Raw genomic sequence first — 19,313 nt, 5'->3', positions numbered from 1 at the left:
TTCTGGATTTTCTCCATCTGTTCCTTTTCTTTTCTTGCTGCCATCAACAAACTGATCTAGGTTCTCAACTTGTTGTCTCATGAATGATTGAATTGAATTAAGTTTCACCGAAATTTACTCAGCTGATCAAAGCTTTTGATACTATCTTCAACCACTTTGAAACAATTTCTGAAATTCTGAAATTTTTTTTTCTTCATTCTGCATTCTGTTTTTTTTTTTTCCTTCTGAACTTCAAATTTTTTTTAACAGCAATCAAGATTCATCCAGCTCTTCAGTCAGTTTCAACCAATTATCAAAGCCAATTAATCAGCCTTGCATTCTTTCACCATCATAATTCATGAAACAATTTCAACTTCATTCATCAGCTTTCAAACAAACTTATAAGCTCAGTTCTTTCAATAACAGTTTCACACAAATGCATTTAGATCAACATTTAGCTTCACATTAGCATATTGTAGCTTTAAAAATGTTGTAATTTTACAACAGGCTTCAAGGCATGATTCAAAATTTCAGCCTTTAAACAGAATTGCTACTCAAACAAATTTCTGAATTTCAGCTTCAATTTAACAATGTTTTTGTATTAACAATTCTCAACAACTCAGCCCCCTAACCTTTAGCAATGGAGTACTGATCAGAACCTAACTCAGAACTTTCAGAACTCCCAATAATCAATTATGAAACTCCACAATGGTTTCAAACTCCAAATGAATTCCATTCAAGTGTTGTGCCATTTCTAAAGTTGCTCTTTGATTTTTTTTTTTTTTCTTTTTCTGAACATATTTCTTTAATTCAGGTTTCCAGAACTTCATCCACATGAATTTCAGAATTTAAAATCAAATTTAAATTGTAACTCAACCCTTGTTTCAACTCATTTTGGCACAAACAATTCAATTTGGCACATTGTTTCTTCTTCTTCTTTTTTTTTTTTTTTTTACTGATCAAACACCATCAAATGCCATCTTCACTGATCTTAATCAATCTCAACTCATCAGCTTGAAAACACTTCAAAATTTTCAGTCCAAACAGTAGTAATTTCATTCAAAACAATAGAACATTCAAAACATCAACTCCTTGTAATTTCCTTGTATCATCAAAAACTTCCTACATCATCCAAATATTTCCATGAACATCTCCCCCACACTTAAACTCTTGACCATCTCAAGCAAGAAATATTAATAGCATTCAAAAATATCCACATCCAAGATAAAAGAAAAATGAACCGAAATTGAGGTGATAAAGATTAAAGAAAGTGATTTGAAGTAATAGGTATCAAGCAAAATGTATGGGTGATGAAACAAATTGATAACCTTCATAAATGTGGACCCTATCATAGAAAATTTAGCCTTGAAAGAACACAAGCAAGTTCTAGAGTAATCAATCACAAAAGTGCATCACACAATAGGGTATAACCTCACTAGGTAGAAAATGTGCACTATCTTAATTTCATCACTCTAGACTCCATTACTAAGGGTAACTCAAGTGTCCAAGAGTGTTTATCCATGAACTTAATTCCAAGAATAATCAATCAAATTTAATTCACTTTCAAAGGCCTCTAAAATGATATAAAAATGACTAGGGGGATACACTTATTCTTTAAACCCAAAAATGCATGAAATGAATTTCAAAAATTTATTTCAAACAAAATGCTCATGAAAATGGCATGTTATTACTGATATGAAACTGAAAATGAAAAATAAAAAATAAAAAATGGTATTAACAATGAAAAGAAAGTGTAAGAATAGAAAAAACTCCCCTTTAGGTCGGGTAGATAGCCATGATATCCAATCCATCCACCTCTAACTCCTTGATCTTCAAATAATATCTTGAGCCGGTGGTCATTAGCTTTCCATGTATGTCCTTTTGCTTTGCCCCTAATCTCAACCACTCCATAGGGAAAAACGTTAATAATACAAAAAAAACCTTTCCATTGACATCTCAACTTACCTTTGAATAATTTGTGTCTCGATTTGTACCAAGGAATTTTGTTGTCAAATTGTAACTTTTTCTTCACCATGTGCTTGTCTTGAAAATTTTTGATCTTTTCCTTGTAAAATGTTGAATTCTCATATGCTTCCAACCATAGATCTTGAAATTCTTGAACTTGCAACTTTATTTCCTTTCCACCATCATATTCCACAAAATCATCAAAGGTCATCATGTGTCCATCTCCATCTATCTTCACTTGATGTGGCAAATATTTCATCTCAAGTAGTGACTGCTCAATAAATATGGGTGATTCTTGGGGCTCAGTGCAATCCCCTACACTCACATATTGACCCTCTGAATCCTCAAACAAAAGTGGTGATCCCTGGGGCTCAGTGCAATCCCCTACACTCACTCGATCATCTCCTGCAAAAAATGTGTCAGAAATAGGATCTAAAATCTCAGTCTCAACAGCTAAAACATCCTCAGTATCCCTGAAATCATCCAACAAAACATGATCAGCACATAAATCAACATCAACAAGCTCATCGAAAATACCAATGCTCATGATAGAATGATTCTCTCTAGGTTGCTTCATATCATCAAACAAACTGAACTGGATCACTGTATCTCCAATCTCCATGGATAGTGTGCCTGCATAAACATCAATTTTGGTCCTCGCAGTCTTCAGGAATGGTCTCCCCAAAATAAGCGGTGATCGATGTGCCAAATAGTCACCCTCCATGTCCAGAATATAGAAATCTGCAGGAAAAATTAGTTCTTTGACTTTGACAAGTACATCCTCAATCATACCAGCTGGGTGAGTCTGGCTCCTGTCTGCTAACTGAATGACAACTCCTGTAGGCTGCATAGGACCTATCCCAAGCATCTGAAAGACTGATCTAGGCATCACATTTATAGAAGCTCCCAAATCCAACATGGCATTATGAAATATGTTCCTCCCTATCTCACATGATACTGTAAATACCCCTGGATCTTCACATTTCTGAGGAACTTGATGAATAAGTGCAGAAACATTTTTCCCCAGATTAACCAATTCATTCCCCTTGAGTTTCTTCTTATGAACACAAAGATCCTTCAAAAATTTCGCATACTTTGGAATTTGCTTTATCATCGTCAACAACGGCACATTAACCTCCACCTTACTGAATAGGTTGACCAACTCTTGATATTCTCTTGTTTTCTCCTCCTCTACATTCCGTTTTGCTTGAGTTCTTCGCTGTGGAAAAGGTAAAGGAACCCTACATTCTTCCTCTTGAGCTGAATTTTGTTGAATTGAACTTGAAATTGATGGTTGAGTTGGTATAGCTGCTGTAGTACCCTTTAAAATTCTGTTTTCCACTTGTTCTTCAACCAAACTTGTAGGAGCACTTGAAGAAGAGCTTGGCTTTGAGTTTGTGCCACCCATAGATGCCGAAAAATCACTTCCATGGCTGTTTTGAGGTAAATGTGATGGTGCTGGAATTTTCTGATTAAATTCAGAATTTGGCATATTTGGACTTGCAATTGATTTCCCACTCCTCAAGGTTATCGCACTAACGTTTTCCTTAGGGTTGGGAACCGTTTGTGAGGGTAATTGGCTTGACCCTTGAGTTTGCATTTGGTTCATTCCATTTGCAAGTTGTGCAATTTGCCTTTCAAGATTTTGTTGTTGAATAGCCATTTGTTGAATCATCTCCTCAAGCTTTTGTTGTTGAACAAACCCACTAGAACTCCCTTGATTTGTGTTGAATTTTTGTTGATTTTGAAATGATGTGGGCTGCTGAAAATTATTGGAATGCTGTCCACTTTGATAATTTGTTGATTGGCCTTGGTTTTGAGCTTGAAATGGTGGACTTTGTTGCTGAAAACTTGCTTGAAAATTGGATGATGGTTGCTGAAAGTTTGCTCCTTGAAAACCCTGATTAAATGGCTGCTGAAAATTCCCATAAGGCTGCTGAAAATTGCTGCTAAATCCTTGAAAATTCTGGTGTGAAGGCTGAAATTGCGGTTGCTGGAAATTCTGTTGTTGAGGCTGTGAATGATGAAAACTTGGCTGGAAATTCCCATAGGGTTGCTGGAAATTCTGTTGAGGTGAATATGCTTGCTGAAAATTCGGATTTTGATGTTGGAATTGATTGTTTTGCTGTTGGAAATGATGTAAAGGCTGTTGAAAATTCTGTGGTTGCTGTCCACCTTGAAAATTTGGTTTTACCTTGATAAGGTTGCTGAAAATTTTGAAAATGGGACTGATTTGATTGTTGAGGTTGTTGGGAAGCTTGTTGTTGATAGAATGAATTCCCATACTTCAAATTAGGATGATTCTTCCACCCCGGGTTGTATGTAGATGAAAAAGGATCATTCTTTTGTTGGAATTGTGCTCTAGTCAAGGCGGCTATGGATTCATCTTGTTGAAGGTTAGGACACAAGTCCGAATTGTGCTCTTGACTTGCACAAATGCTACACACTCTCATGGCTTGATTTGTTGATGAAGAAATTGGAAAATTTTGCTCCTTGTTCATGTTATTCAAAGCCATTTGTTTTACCAATGAAGTTAAGTTCTAAACTGCTTGAACTTCAACTCCTCTGGTGGTGAGTGCTGAAACTGTTCTTTAATTTCCCTTTGCTCATTTGAAACTGCTTGAACTTCACTAACTCCTCTGGTGGTGAGTGCTCTACCCCCAAACTGTTGAGAGTTCTCTGCCATGTTTGAAATTAATTCCCTAGCTTGCTCTGGGGTTTTATTCACTAAAGCTCCACCAGCTGCAGCATCAATCATACTCCTATCCATGGGTAATAAACCCTCATAAAAATACTGGACAAGTAACTGCTCACTTATTTGATGCTGTGGACAACTTGAACACAATTTCTTGAATCTCTCCCAATAATCATAGAGAGTCTCTCCTATCACCTGCTGAATGCCACAAATATTTTTTCTGATAATTGCCGTTCTTGAAGCAGGAAAGTACTTCTCTAAAAATGCTTTCTTCATGTCAATCCAACTAGCCACATATCCAGCAGGTAAATAATAAAACCAATCCTTAGCTGCTCCAGTCAAAGAAAATGGAAATGCTCTCAGCTTAATATCTTCTTCAGAAATCCCCTGAGGCTTCATGGTAGAGCAGACTATGTGAAACTCATGTAAATGCCGGTTAGGATCTTCTCCAGACTGCCCTTGAAATTTTGGAAGTAAATGAATAAGTCCGGATCTAAGCTCAAAATCTCCCTCCAAATCTGGATAAGCAATACAAGAATACTGGTATGAATCATCAGGTGCTGCCAACTCCTTCATGGTCTTATGCTTCTCTTCCATGGTTCTGCTTGAATTCTTCTTTTGCTTTCTCAAAAATCTACAAGTCCTCTCAATCTCTGGATCAAACTCAAGTAATTCTCCACCTGCAGACCTGGTCATAAACCAACAAAATCACAACAAGAATAGCAAGAATAGCAAGAATAAGTGATAAAATGAAAATAGCTCAAATCAGACAATCTCTACTAAATTCCCCGGCAACGGCGCCAAAATTTGATAAGCCCACAAATGATGTCACGAATGAGCCTCAAATTAGAATTTATAATCGAAAACCCTTAGCTCACAAAACAAATGTAATATAGGGGCCACGAGTCGTATTTTCCAAGGATTAGTAGAGAATTGTATGAATCAAGCTAGGATGTCGTTCTATTTTTGGGTTTTTAATATAAAATGGGGGTTTTTGGTGTTTTTTTTCAAATGAAATGTAAATGAAAATGCAAGAATTAAAGCTTGATACTAAAGCAACAAACAAAAATTCAATCAAATAAGAATTAAACCAAAATAAAAATGCAATTCTAATGGAATCCTAAAATTAATATAAAATATCTAACATAGATGCTTAGCAATGTAAAACATTAAAATTTCAATTCTTAAAAAATTCCAAAAGCACTATTGAAATCAAATTAAAATCAAAATTAATGAACAAAAGCAAAAACTGAAACAAAAAGTAAAATTGAATTCAAAAATTTAATTCTAATGCAAAGAATCAAATTGGCAAGATAAAATGCAATGTAATTATCAAATGCAATTCACAATGAACATGCAATTAACCATCAATCTAATAAAAAATCTGATACAATTTCTAATTAACTGATACGGTGAACAGTAAACATGTATAACAGATTTCAAAATTCAAAAAATTAACCAAATTGAAGAATTAATAAGAAAAAGATTCAAAACTAACAAAGAACAAAGCAATGCAAATTGAACATTCAATGTCAAGGTTTGAACCGAAACAAATTTCAGGAACAGAAAAGAATTTCAAAATTAAAGAAATGCAGAAATCAGAAACAGAAATGAATGAGAAATCAGAAAACAGATCTTCAGATCTTCCCTTCCAAACCAAATCCCAATCTAGCCGTCACACAAGATCTGAAAAACCCATCAGAAATCCCAGAGAATCAGCCACAAATCTCAGCTCGAATTGATCTGAATCAACTCGTCCGATATCCGTATCAGAAACCCTCCGTCAGACGCCGAACAGAGCAGATCAAGAATCTGAAGATCAAGCTGGAATCCTTCAAATCGCTGGTAAATTGAATGCTCAAGAAACTTCAATAACCTTCAGAGAACCCCTCCGATTGCAATTGAAGCTCCGATCAGTCTGGATCGAAGAAAATCCGTCTGAAACTCACGGTGGAGAAGAAACTCTGGCAAAACCCTCACCGCGCCTTTCCGACCAATTGATTGCCAAAACTGAGCTCGTGATCGTCTCTGGAACTGGAATTGAAGTTGGAAGAAGAAAAATCTGAAGATCGCTGGCGATGAAAAACAGAAAAAACGAAGAAGAAAATCGCGGGACGAAGGCGCTACAGTGATCGCGATCCCGAAGCTACAGTGAAACTTCTCGTTATAACTGGGATTTGAAATCAGCCGGTTCAGCTACTGTTTGAACCGGGTTCATTTGTGGTTCAGCGCCGGTTCAGCCCTGAAATCAGCTTAATTCAAGCCCTGGTTCAGCTCCAATTCAACCCAATTCGAGCTCCAATTCGACTCCGGTTTCAGACTCAAATCTTGATCATGAAGTTTGGGTCCATCAAATTGATCAATTTTGGCTTGACTCGGCTCAATTTGGCTCGATCATGGTTCAATTTGAGTCCTACAAAGATTAAAATCAATTAATACCAAATTAACCATCAAAATTACAGAAATTAAATCAACCATCAAAAATATACAATATATCACAAATACAATCCAATTATGTCATTAAGCATTTAATTGTTCATGTAAAATCCAAAATGAACCATCAAAATACCATAAAACCCTAGCTTATCGGCTTTCTTAAATGGCAAACATATTGACATAGTCAATATTTCTAACCTTCGGATCACAAGCCTCTCCTTCTAAGTCTAGTCAAAGGAGAGTGTAAGCCAATTGACTGGACTTTAATATTTGAAAAATAAATTCCTAGAAATAAACTTACCAAATGTGTTTGTCCTTGATTCCTTCTAGCCTCGCCTTAAATCAGACGCACACAGAAAGATCAGTCGAGCCAGAGGAAGACAGGAGTCGACTGGGCAGTCGACTGGTGTTCTTGGAGTCGACTGATGCCAGTCGACTGGTATTGGAACAGTCAACTGCTATTTGAACGTTGCAGAAAATTGGCAAGCATTTAATGCACTTTAATGCGAGATTTTGTTGCCGATTGAAGCCATCAGTCGACTGGCCCTGCCAGCAGTCGACTGATGCCAAAGAATTATAAAAGAAGCCTGCTCGAGTTCAACTCATTCTTTCTGCTATTCTTTCATTCTTTCTCGCTTCTTTTGAGAACGTGTTTGTTCTCTATTCTTCGCTTTCTTCCTCTCCTCCTGAACACTATTTTGTATCATCTTTGAGGAGATCGAAAGAGTTGTAAAGGTTTCTTCGCCTTCGAGGTTTTCGAGAATGAGAAGATTCATAGTGCATCGGGTGTGTGCGTGCGTGTGGATCCTTGGATTAGTCACCTCTGCAGAGGTGGATACCAAGTAAACAAACCGGGTTAGCGTTGATCTGTTGTTTTCTCTTTTATATTTTGCTTCCGCTAACACTCTTGCAGAGAAACAACCACGAAGAATCGAAAAACTCTATTCACCCTCCCTCTTGCGAACCAACCGATCCTAACAAGATGTACTCGGCTTTCCCCATATCTGTTGTATCAAATTGTGATGATAACCACTTCTTGATTTTTTAAGTCTACATACTTTATCCTCTTGGCCTTCAGCAATGAAACCTTCTGGCTGAACCATATAGATTTCCTCGTCAAGTTCACCATTAAGGAAAGCGGTTTTTACATCCATCTGATGTAATTCTAAGTCATAATGTGCCACAAAGGCCAAAATAACTCGTATTGATACAAATTTTACTACGAGAGAAAATGTCTCTTCAAAGTCAATACCCTCTACTTGGGTAAATCCTTTTGCAACTAATCGAGCTTTGTATCTGTTAATCGATCCATCAGCTTTCCTCTTTATTTTGAGAATCCATTTATTCCCAATAGCCTTTCGGCCAGGAGGAAGATCGACTAAGTCCCAAACATGATTCTTATTCATAGACTCCATCTCTTCAACCATTGCAGTTTTCCACTTTTCTTTAACTCTACATCCCAATGCTTCCTCAACAGATTGAGGTTCATCATCGTCAACTGGGAGTGTCATCAATGCCTCATTCTCAATATCAAACCTCTTCTTAGGTTTGATTTTACGAATACTTCTTCGTAAGTTGGGCTGTTGAGAAGTCAACTCATGACTAGGCAAATTACTCCCACTCGGTTGACTAGGTTCAGGCATCTCTATAGACACCTCTTTGGTTGATAATGTCTCATCCTCCTCAAATAGAGGAACTGTCTTCTCAACCTCACCTTTCGTTGGGAACTCAGTTTCGAGAAAAGTGACATCTCTTGACTCTATTTCAGAGATAGTTCCATCTTGCTGCTCACCAATGAAAACATAACCTTTAGAAGTATCAGAATACCTTATAAAGATACACTTCTTACCCCTAGGTCCCAGTTTTCCATATTTATGAGAGTTATCATGAACATAGGCAGCTGACCCCCAGGGTCTCAGATTACTCAAATCCGGCTTTCTGCCAGTCCAACGTTCATATGGGGTAGATGGAACTGATTTTGAAGGCACTTTGTTAAGTATATAAGCCGCTGCTAATAATGCATCTCCCCAATAGGAAATAGGCAAATTAGCTTGGGCCATCATAGACCTAACCATTTCAAGAAGAGTCCTATTTCTTCTTTCAGCAACCCCATTTTGCTGTGGAGTTCCAGGGATTGTCAGCTGTCTAATAATCCCTCTATCATTACATATTGTCTTGAACATATCAGACAAATATTCCCCCCCCCCCCCACGGTCAGTGCGTAGGGTCTTAACCTTACGTTCCATTTGATTTTCAACTTCGTTCATATAACGAATGAAGCAATCTAATGCTTCAGATTTATGAGAAATCAAATACACATGACCGAAACGAGAGAAATCATCAATAAATGTAATGAAGTAAGAAGCTCCATGTCTAGCCTTCACATTCATTGGACCACAAATATCCGAATGAATCAATTGCAATGGTGACTCAGCCCTAATAGCCTTACCAAATGGTTTCCGAGTCGCTTTTCCAGCAAGACAATGCTCACATATAGACAAATGAATCTTAGCTCGAGTGCCTAATAGACCCTCTCTTGCCAACCGATTCATTCGTTCTTGTCCTATATGTCCTAATCTAGAATGCCAAACTTCATCAGTTATATCTGCATCACTAGTAAGAGCAATGTTTGAAAAACAACTATCAATTCCACAATTGATATTTGGTTCCACATCAAGAACCATAAAACCACTTGTTAAATAACCATATCCGATTGACACTGAGTCAATCTTAAGTTCAACACACCGACTGTAAAAATTAATACAATACCCTAAATCAAGAAGACAAATTACGGAAACAAGATTCCGTCGAATTTCAGGAGCATACAAGACATCATGTAGAAACAAAACACTACCACCACGAAGGTTGAGTTTGCAAGTGCCGATTCCTTTAACTTCAACTCTTGCATTGTTTCCTACATAGATCCATCTGTTGCCAGCTGGTACCCGACGGTACTCCACAAATGTAACTCGCTCCCGAGCTACATGGTTGGTTGCTCCCGAATCTATAATCCACAAAGGATAAGAATCAGCCAACAACACAGAACTAGCAACAAATTGCTCAGGAAAAGAAGACACACGTGGATTTACCTTTTTCGGCTCAGTGCATTCCCGAGCGAAGTGGCCCTTCTTGCCACAGTTAAAGCAAGTCAACTTGCTTTTAGGTTTCTTCCCTGTCTTCTTTCCCTTCTTCTTGATAGGGCCTGGTCTCACTCCTGCTGTAGCAGCTTCCTTTTTGTTTCCTTTTCCTCTCTTAAACCATTTATTTTTCTTGGATCCAGATGATCCAGCAGAACCGGCAGCCATATAGACTTGGCCAGAAATCCTTGCGGATTCTACTCTCTCCGCCTCCAATTCCACATGGCGTGAGACATCAGTGAAAGTCTTAATACTCTCACTATGAGTTAAAGTCTGCTTCATGGTTTCCCAAGAGTCTGGAAGTGATCTAATAACTGCCTGAACCTGTTGTTCATCGGTCAACTCATGACCAGCAGTTTTAAGCTCCCGAATCATGTTCGACATTTCCCGGAGATGTTGAACCATTGATACATTCGGGCGTTTTTTATAACTGTCAAACTTGATTGTCAGTTGCCGAAGCTTGCTCAGACTGACTCCACTATATGTTTCTCTAAGGGCTACCCAGACTGCATGAGCCGAGGAATATGACTCATACTCAAATGCTAAGTCATCCACCATTGAACTGATCAAAATGCCCTTAGCAGTGGAGTCCTTCTTCTTCCATGCCTTATAGGCATCAAGATCTCGTCTGTGTTGTGCAGTGGGACCATCTACAGGTTCAACCATAACCTGATTTACAGCTTCTAGAACTTCTTGTTCCTCTAGGACATATTGTATCCTGAGGTGCCAGATCTTGTAGTTATCCCCATTAAGTTTTTCACCTTTATTTAGTTCAGCTATAATGTTCTTTGTTGCCATAACCTATCATAAATAAACAAATTATTTAGATATCCAGTGTATGATTTATCTGTATGTAATCTTTAAATGGACTCAATGTAAATTAGATTTGGTTTACAAAATCAAGTGACAATTATATTCTCACTCATCATTTGTATGTTCCAATCTAATTTATATTGATCTATTTTATTACATACATCCCAACTTTTAATGAACTTATCATTAATTAATCATGATGTTTATTATTAAATGAACGTATCATTTAAAATTTATCTTATACTCAAAATGAACTAATCAAAGAGTATATAACACAAACATCATGCATCTAGTAGAATAAACAGCATATAATGAACATATCATTAACATAAACATGCTGTACATATAACAAATTCTACTCTTAATGTTACTTCTAACATTCTACTCATAATCAGAAAAACAACTCTACTAAACTAGATAGGCAATTATTACTCCCACTAGTACAAATACTAGCGCAGTAATAATTGTAACATTTCCTATCCTCTTAGGCTGAACTACAACATTTTCAGCCGAGATGCTGTTCGGATGATTACAGGACACAGAGTCTTGTATCGAATCCGCACAAAAAACTTCTATAGAAGGATCCTCTTCGGGTTCTTCTTCTGGATCTTCCTCTGGATCCTCTTCACAATCAGCATAGTGAAGTAACTCAGTACACAACTGGGTATAACTTATACGCCCCTCATGGCGCCCCCATGTCTGAAGTGCATAATCACACAGGTTTTCAGGCAATGAACGAATCAAAGCCCAAATCCTGTAATTATCCAGAATCGGGAAGTCCTGCATCTCCAGACGCCAGAACAGTCTGTCTAGTCTTCCAATGTGTCCATCAACTCCATAAGCCGAGTCATATTCAATAAATTGAATAGCTTCCCTCAGCTTATTGCGCATCACATCGCGACGAGTCATCGTGGTGATTATCCGTGCCATCTAAAAAAAATTAGAATTAATTAAGTCAGTACAAAACTGACAAACCAGTACATATACCAGCAGGACCCCTCGTCGTCGCACAGCTTCGGGTCGTCCAGCAAATCGCCGGAACAAGAAGGAACAGAGAAGACGACGCCGGAGAAACCCTCGCCGGCGCAGCGCCTTCCCGCTGCTTGATTTCACTCAACGAACCAGATTTGGACTTCTCAGGGAGCAAGGATGGCAACGGGATTGGATTGGGTGGATGGAACCGGCTGTAGAGTTACGCTCCTCAACAGAGGAGGAAGCGCGCGGAGACGAAGCACAGTAGCCGCCGGGTCACTGTTCATCAGGTAAGGTTTTTGATTTTATACTGCTTATTAATCAACAGATCTGGGCCCTTGATTTCAGATTCAACGGTGCAGGATTGATCTGGGCTTTAGGGCAGTCTAGGGTTTCCAAAAAATTGTGAAATTTTGATCAGGCTCGATCCGAGTCATATCCTTCGTGTTGGTTCGATCAATTTGACGAATTGACTCGATTTGACCCCGGTTGAGCTCAAGTCGGATCTGAGTTAGCCCTAAAATCAATAAAAATCCATTAAATGCCAAAATTTCACCGTTAAATCATAAAAAATTATATCAGGCCTTAATTTAAGCAATATAGGACAATTAAAGTCAAACTGATCCATTTTATAATTTATTTAAATGTAAAAACCCAAAATTGAATCAGTTTAAACTATAAAAATCCTAAATCATCACAAACACAGGTATATATGTGTTAAATTGAGATATATTAGCTGAAGTGGCTGCAGAAGTAAGTGCAGAGTCTGTACCAAGTCCCCGCCCTTCTCTGGTTCCACCAGTTGATACCCAACTATAAGAACTCTGTGGAACCTTTAACCATTTCTAAAGAATCTAATGTACCTTTAATTTGGAGAAAAAGAAGTGTTTATAGAAAAAGCCCACTCAACCAAGTTCTTCCAAGATGATTTTAAGTCCTAGTAAGTCATCAATTTTTCTAGTACAGACATCAACCCCAACATCACCTGCAACAAATATCTCTAGCACCGTCAATTCGTATACCAATAGCTCCCTTACACACGGATCCAACTACTTAAGTACCAATACCTTCTCAAATAGGAGGTAAGATATCAGAGTACCCAACTTTCATGCTTTTTGACTTTGTATCTTTCCTAATTACTAAACGGGCTCTTTTTTTAATTAGTTGAATTAGAAGCAATGAGTAAACTTCCCTTCACAGAAGATTCATTTTTCAATTAACTAAGTATTTCTAATTATGTAGATCCATCAAGTCCCCCTTCTCAATTTTCTTATGATCACATGTCTCCAGACCTTACTGATAATGAGAAAGCGTTGATACGTCCTTTTGGTATTCCTTGCAGCTATGGGATTCTGTTTCCACAACCTTCGAATCACCCTCATCAACCCCCCTCCAAGCCATACAACCTTTTTTCTAGAACTTTGAGGGGGATTGCATTTCCCTTGCCTACATTTGTTGAAGATCTTTCCTCATATTTTAAGATACCTATAAGCTAATTTTTCCCTAAATGCCTTTCACTAAATATGTGGGTCATTCATCTTCTTCAGTTACTTGAAGACCCCTTTTACGTTCTTAAATTTCCACTACTTCTTCTATATAAAAAGAGTGGAGAATGGACTATTTTATTTTGGTACACGTCCTCCCTTGACCTTCTTGAAAGGGTTTCCTACCCCACCCAAATCTTGGCATTCTTAGTATTTTTTTTTTAATTTGATCCCCCTCTTCTTTTTCATGCCCCACAACCTAACCTAGAACTTCCCTCCACAACCACTTTTGTAACCGTTCAAAGATAATTCGTCCTATCAAGAAATAATCTGACTGCTAGGTAAATCTTATTTTGATGTGAATAAGTTAGTAGAAGAAGACCTTCTGTGTTATTTTGAACTGAGTCCAAAGGGAGCAAAATGGACTTGCTCTATAGGTATGATTATAATTGGCTTTTTATCCATCTATAATGGCTAACTCAATTGTTATTATTGTGCTTCTACAAAAGATAGAATGTTTTGGGCTGCTTCAAACAAGTGTCTACAAAGTTCTGCAAACATCACTATTTCAGATAATACTGCTTCTTCAACACCCTCGGATGAGAAACTTCTTCTCATCCTACCAAATGTTACTATTTTTGAAGAATTGGCTATGCCTATATGACCTTTAAGGAGATCCCGTGTGAAGAAATGTACCTTATTAGAATCTGAAGCTCCTAAATCATCAAAGCATCAATATGTACCTGCCAACTTGTCAAAACTAGAATCTCCTAATTACTACTACTTCCAAATTGACATCAACTCCAAGTCCTTCGGCTGATTCTCTACCTAACATTCTGTATGGTAACATTTCTGCTCCTACGGCTCCCAATATTTTAATTACAGGAATAGGAAAAGAGAAAGCTGAAGAAATGCAAAAACTTTCTCTCATGGGTTTAGCTGAATTGACAACCAACTCAGGTAAAGAGAAACTTATCTACACTTTTTTTATTTTCTTAGTTCCAATCTGCTCATTATACTTCACTCGAGTTAATTCTAATCTGTTCATTAACTAGTTCCTGACAGCTCAACAAGAAATGATGTCGTATCCCTCCTTTTATGGAACAATACAATAAGATGCAAATCCATGAGAAGGAGCTATTAGCCCAACTAGAACAACAATCTAAAGAACTGAAAACATCAAAGGCAGATATTTCCCTTTACCGAAGTGAAACTACATATTATTCAGAACAACTTGTCCATCTTCAAGGAAAATTGAATGAAACCGATAATCTTCAACGAGAAGTCAACTCTAAAGCTCAAGAATGTCAACATCAATTAGAAACTTCTCAATATGAAGTGATTGCTCTTCAGAAGAAACTATCTGATTATGAAGATAGTAAAGAGGAATGTTGGGCCATCAAGAAAAAGGATTTTTTAGGTTTTGAAGAATTTTATGATTTGCTAGGAACCAAGTCTGCCTTTCTGTTAGAACATGGATTCTATGGGACTGTTAATCAATTTAAGGAGGCTGGCTATCCTCCCAAAGGTGCATCTCTAGATTTCATTAGTGTTCAAAAAATAGCTAATAACATTCTAGAGGAGAAACTGAAGTGACAAGTATTTGTATTTGTGAACCTTGCTCTTATGTCACCTTAAGACTTATTGACCTTTATAATTTTGTGGAGAAGTATATCTCCTAGATGTAGCTTTGAAAACAACGTATGCTAATTATTTACTCGTGACCTTTATTCAGATGTTTTATCATGGTTAGTAGTAGTGATAACTCGTCTATTTCTTCACTAGTATGAATCCTATTTCTTCACTTGTATGAATCATATTGCAGTAATAAATTACAGTAAGATAAATATCACCTGTGACAATTGGCTCTATCCTTGATTGACAATTGGCTCTATCCTTGATAGAGGTTGGTAGTTCAAAAAGGTTTTGTTTATAAAAACCTTATCGAGAGAAGTGCCTCCAATGGATGACTTGACTACTTGCTTTCTCCTTGATAATTTTGCATGAACTTCTTAGTGGGAGAACTATTTAGTAGAGAACCATCAATGCTTTAAACAACGATTCTACTTCTTATATAGTTGTGGTAGAAGAGGAAGTTATACCATCGACCAATGAGTATTTTGTTGTAAATAATTTCATTCTGCCCTAAGCATAGGAGAAGAGAAAATTGCACTATCTCAAACAGTGAGTATTTTGCTGTAGGAGACCCTATTCCAGGCAAAGGAGCGGAGAGGGTTGCATTGTCTCGAACAGTGAGTACCTTATTATAGGCAACTCTACTCTAGGCATAGGAGTAGAGAAGGTTGTACTGTCTCAGACAATGAGTACTTTGCTGTAGATGACTCTACTCCAGTCAGAGGAGTAGAGAAGGTTGTACTATCTCGGACAGTGAGTACTTTATTGTAGACGACTCTACTCTAGTCAGAGGAGCAAAAAAGGTTTCACTGTCTCAGACAGTGAGTATTTTGCAGTAGGTGGCTCTACTCCAATCATAGAACAATAGGTTGCATTGTCTTGGACAGTGAGTACTTTGCAGTAGGCGACTCTACTTTAATTATAGGAGAAGAGAAGGTTGCACCATCTTGGATGGTGAGCACTTTGCTGTAGACAACTCTACTTCTAGGTAAAGGAGAAGAGAAGATTGCATTGTCTCGAATAATGAGTACTTTGCAATAGGCGACTCTACTCCAATCATAGGAGAAGAGAAGGTTGCACATCTTTGATAGTGAGTACTTTGTTATAGACGACTCTACTCCAATCAGAGGAGTAGAGAAGGTTGCATTGTCTCGGATAGTGAGTACTTTGCAGTAGGCGACTCTACTCCAATCATAGGAGAAGAGAAGGTTGCACCATCTCTAACAGGATGAACACTTTGTTATAGATGACTCTACTCCAATCATAGGAGTTAGAGAAGGTTGCATTGTCTCTAGAGTGAGTATTTACTTTACAGTAGACAACTCTACTTCAATCATAGGAGAAAAGAAGGTTGCACCATCTCAGACAATGAGCACTTTGTTGTAGACAACTCTACTCCAATCAGAGAAGTAGAGAAGGTTGCACCATCTTAGAGGTGAGTACTTTACAGTAGGCGACTCTACTTCAATCATAGGAGAAGAGAAGGTTGCACTATCTTGAATGGCGAGCACTTTGTAGTAGATGACTCTACTTCAGTCAAAGGAGTAGAGCAGGTTGCACCGTCTAGATAGTGAGTATTTTGTAGTAGACGACTCTACTATAATCATAGGAGAAGAGAAGGTTGCACTGTCTCAGATAGTGAGTACTTTGCAGTAGGCAACTCTACTTCAATCATAGGAGAAAAGAAAGGTTGCACCATCTCAGACAATGAGCACTTTGTTGTAGACAACTCTACTCCAGTCAGAAAAGTAGAGAAGGTTGCACCATCTCAGACAGTGAGTACTTTATAGTAGGCAACTCTACTCCAATCATAGGAGAAGAGAAGGTTGCACTATCTTGAATGGCGAGCACTTTGTAGTAGACGACTCTACTCTAGTCAAAGGAGTAAAGAAGGTTGCACCGTCTTATATAGTGAGTATTTTGTAGTAGACAACTCTACTCTAATCATAGGAGAAGAGAAGGTTTCATTTCTCAAACAATGAGTACTTTGCAGTAGACAACTCTACTCCAATCATAGGAGAAGAGAATGTTGCACCATCTTGGATGATGAGCACTTTGTTGTAGATGACTCTCTAGGTAGAGGAGTAAAGAATGTTGCACTGTCTCAGACAGTGAATATGAGACATAACAAATATTATAAAAGGATATCTTTAAAAAAGAGCTAAATAAAGATACATAAGGATTATTTTTTCTTCGGCAAAAAAGGATGAAAGATGATTTTCTACCACACATGGTAAGGGCACACATGAAAATCATTCCAAGGGTGAGTAAGTTGTTTATCCTTCTAATCTTGTAGATAGTAACTTCCCGAACTTAACTTCTGACATATCTTATAAGGGTCCTCCCATCTAGGTTCCAACTTTCTGACTTCACCTGCTAGTTGTATCTTTTTCCATACGAAGTCATCCACTTGAAAAGAACGAGGAACAACCTTCTTATTATAGGTTGGCATATTCGTTTCTTGTATGATAGGAGTCAGATGCCAGTTTTCTCTTGGGTTTCTACCAGAAGATCCAACTCGAGCAATCGTTTTTCTGAATTATCTTCAACATATGTACTTATGTGCAACAGCTTCCATTCCAATTTCTATAGGCATGACTGCTTTTCCTCCATATTAAATGAAAATGAGTCATCCCGGTACTTTCTCAAGGAGTTATCCGGTAAGACCATAGATTGCTAGGTTGTTCTTCTACCCAATTACTTCATTTTTGTCTAGCCTGACTTTCAAACCATGTACTAGTTCATGGTTCACAACCTCAGTTTGTCTATTACTTTAAGGATAAGTCATAGTGGTAAAAGATTGTTGTATTTTTAATTCTTGACATAATTCTCGAATCTTCTTTCCTTGAAATTGTCTTCCATTATTCTAAATTATTTTTGAGGAATGTCATACCTGCATATGATATTCTTCCAGAAAAACTTCCATATAGCTTCGTCTGTAATTGTAGAGAGAACCTCAGCCTTCTACCCATTTAGAAAATAATCTATTGTTACCAATAAAAACTTCTTCTAATTTAGCCCGATGGAAAATGATCTCACTATATCCATGCCCCATTGATCAAAGGGGTAAGAAGCGGACCATATTTTCAAGTAGTCACTTGAACATCTAAAAACATATTGATATCTGGCAACTCAAGCATACAGTTGTAAAACACTCTGAATCTTCTCGTACAGTTGGCCAAAAATACCCAGCTAGTATATTCTTCTATTCTCCAATATGATTACCACAAATATCTTCATGTATTTCCCGCATCACATATTCGACTTCCTATGGAGGCAAACATTTAAGTAAGGGTTGAGAAAAAGATCATTTATAAAGGTTGTCACCAATTAAAGTAAAACTTGAGATTTTCTTTTATAGCAACCGCCTTTGTTCTGAATCTTTAGGAAATTTTCCCTCCTTCAAATAAATAATAATTTGAGTACACCAATCATTTGTCGTTTGTGGTTGATCCACTTGTGCTATCAACTCTACATGAACAATGGAGTCTTCAATCTTCCAAGTAGATAAAGTACTCGCTATTCGAGCGAGTTCATCAATCTTTTTATTTTCTACTAGAGGTACTTTCTATAGTATGACCTCTTAGAACTCGGTCTTTATCTTCTCATACATTGTGATATATTTATGAAGTCACCTATTTTTCACTTCATACTTGCATTCCATTTGTTGTGTTGCCAACTGTGAATTTGAATGAATAATTATCTTGAGAGCACCAACATGTTTAGCTATCTATAGACTTGCTAATAAGGCTTCATATTCTGCGTCATTATTAGAAGCTTTAAAGTTGAGTTGAACGACTAGGGAAATTTCATCCCCTTGAGGAGAGATCAATATAATACTAGCACGGTTAACTTGCTTGGTTGATGATGTTAGGTTGCAAGGGTGCAAACATAGTCACACATCTAAACACATGGAAAAGATCATGGGTTTAAAAGGATGAAAGATATCTCCATTGGCATGAGACCTTTTGGGGAGAGTCCAAGAACAAAGTCATGAGGGCTTAGGCCCAAAGTAGACAATATCATGTCATTGTAGAGATATTTTGATTCCATCGGTACTAACAATTGGTATCAGAGAGAGGCCGCTCTTCACCGGACTAAGCGCCGGAAGAGCCATGATCCAGATCTAACCATGTGGGTTGAACCTTAAATAAAAGAAGTGGGTGCTCCCATGTCTGAATCAAGAGGACCAGAAAC

General features: G+C 37.6%; 1 protein-coding gene and 1 non-coding gene across 2 annotated transcripts; one reads left to right on the top strand and one right to left on the bottom strand.

Moving 5' to 3' along the window:
- Positions 1 to 1,755: 1,755 nt before the first annotated feature.
- LOC141823868 (uncharacterized) lies at positions 1,756 to 5,335 on the bottom strand. Its single transcript, XM_074711077.1, has 5 exons — positions 4,525 to 5,335; positions 4,174 to 4,486; positions 3,304 to 3,893; positions 1,945 to 3,255; positions 1,756 to 1,871 (listed from the first exon to the last, which is right to left on the bottom strand). Exons 1-5 carry the CDS (start codon positions 5,333 to 5,335, stop codon positions 1,756 to 1,758), a joined length of 3,141 nt encoding a protein of 1,046 aa, XP_074567178.1.
- On the top strand, positions 4,761 to 4,867 carry LOC141825808 (small nucleolar RNA R71). The gene has a single exon (XR_012601559.1). It is a non-coding gene; the product is annotated as a small nucleolar RNA R71 (small nucleolar RNA).
- Positions 5,336 to 19,313: the final 13,978 nt, after the last annotated feature.

The sequence above is a fragment of the Curcuma longa genome, chromosome 3 (assembly GCF_044706935.1).
Source record: "Curcuma longa cultivar G26 ecotype Majalengka, Jawa Barat chromosome 3, ITB_CL_G26_1.1, whole genome shotgun sequence".
Lineage (NCBI taxonomy): Eukaryota > Viridiplantae > Streptophyta > Magnoliopsida > Zingiberales > Zingiberaceae > Curcuma > Curcuma longa.
Note: the sequence above shows the minus strand (reverse complement) of the source record. Positions and strands in the feature narration are given on the sequence as shown.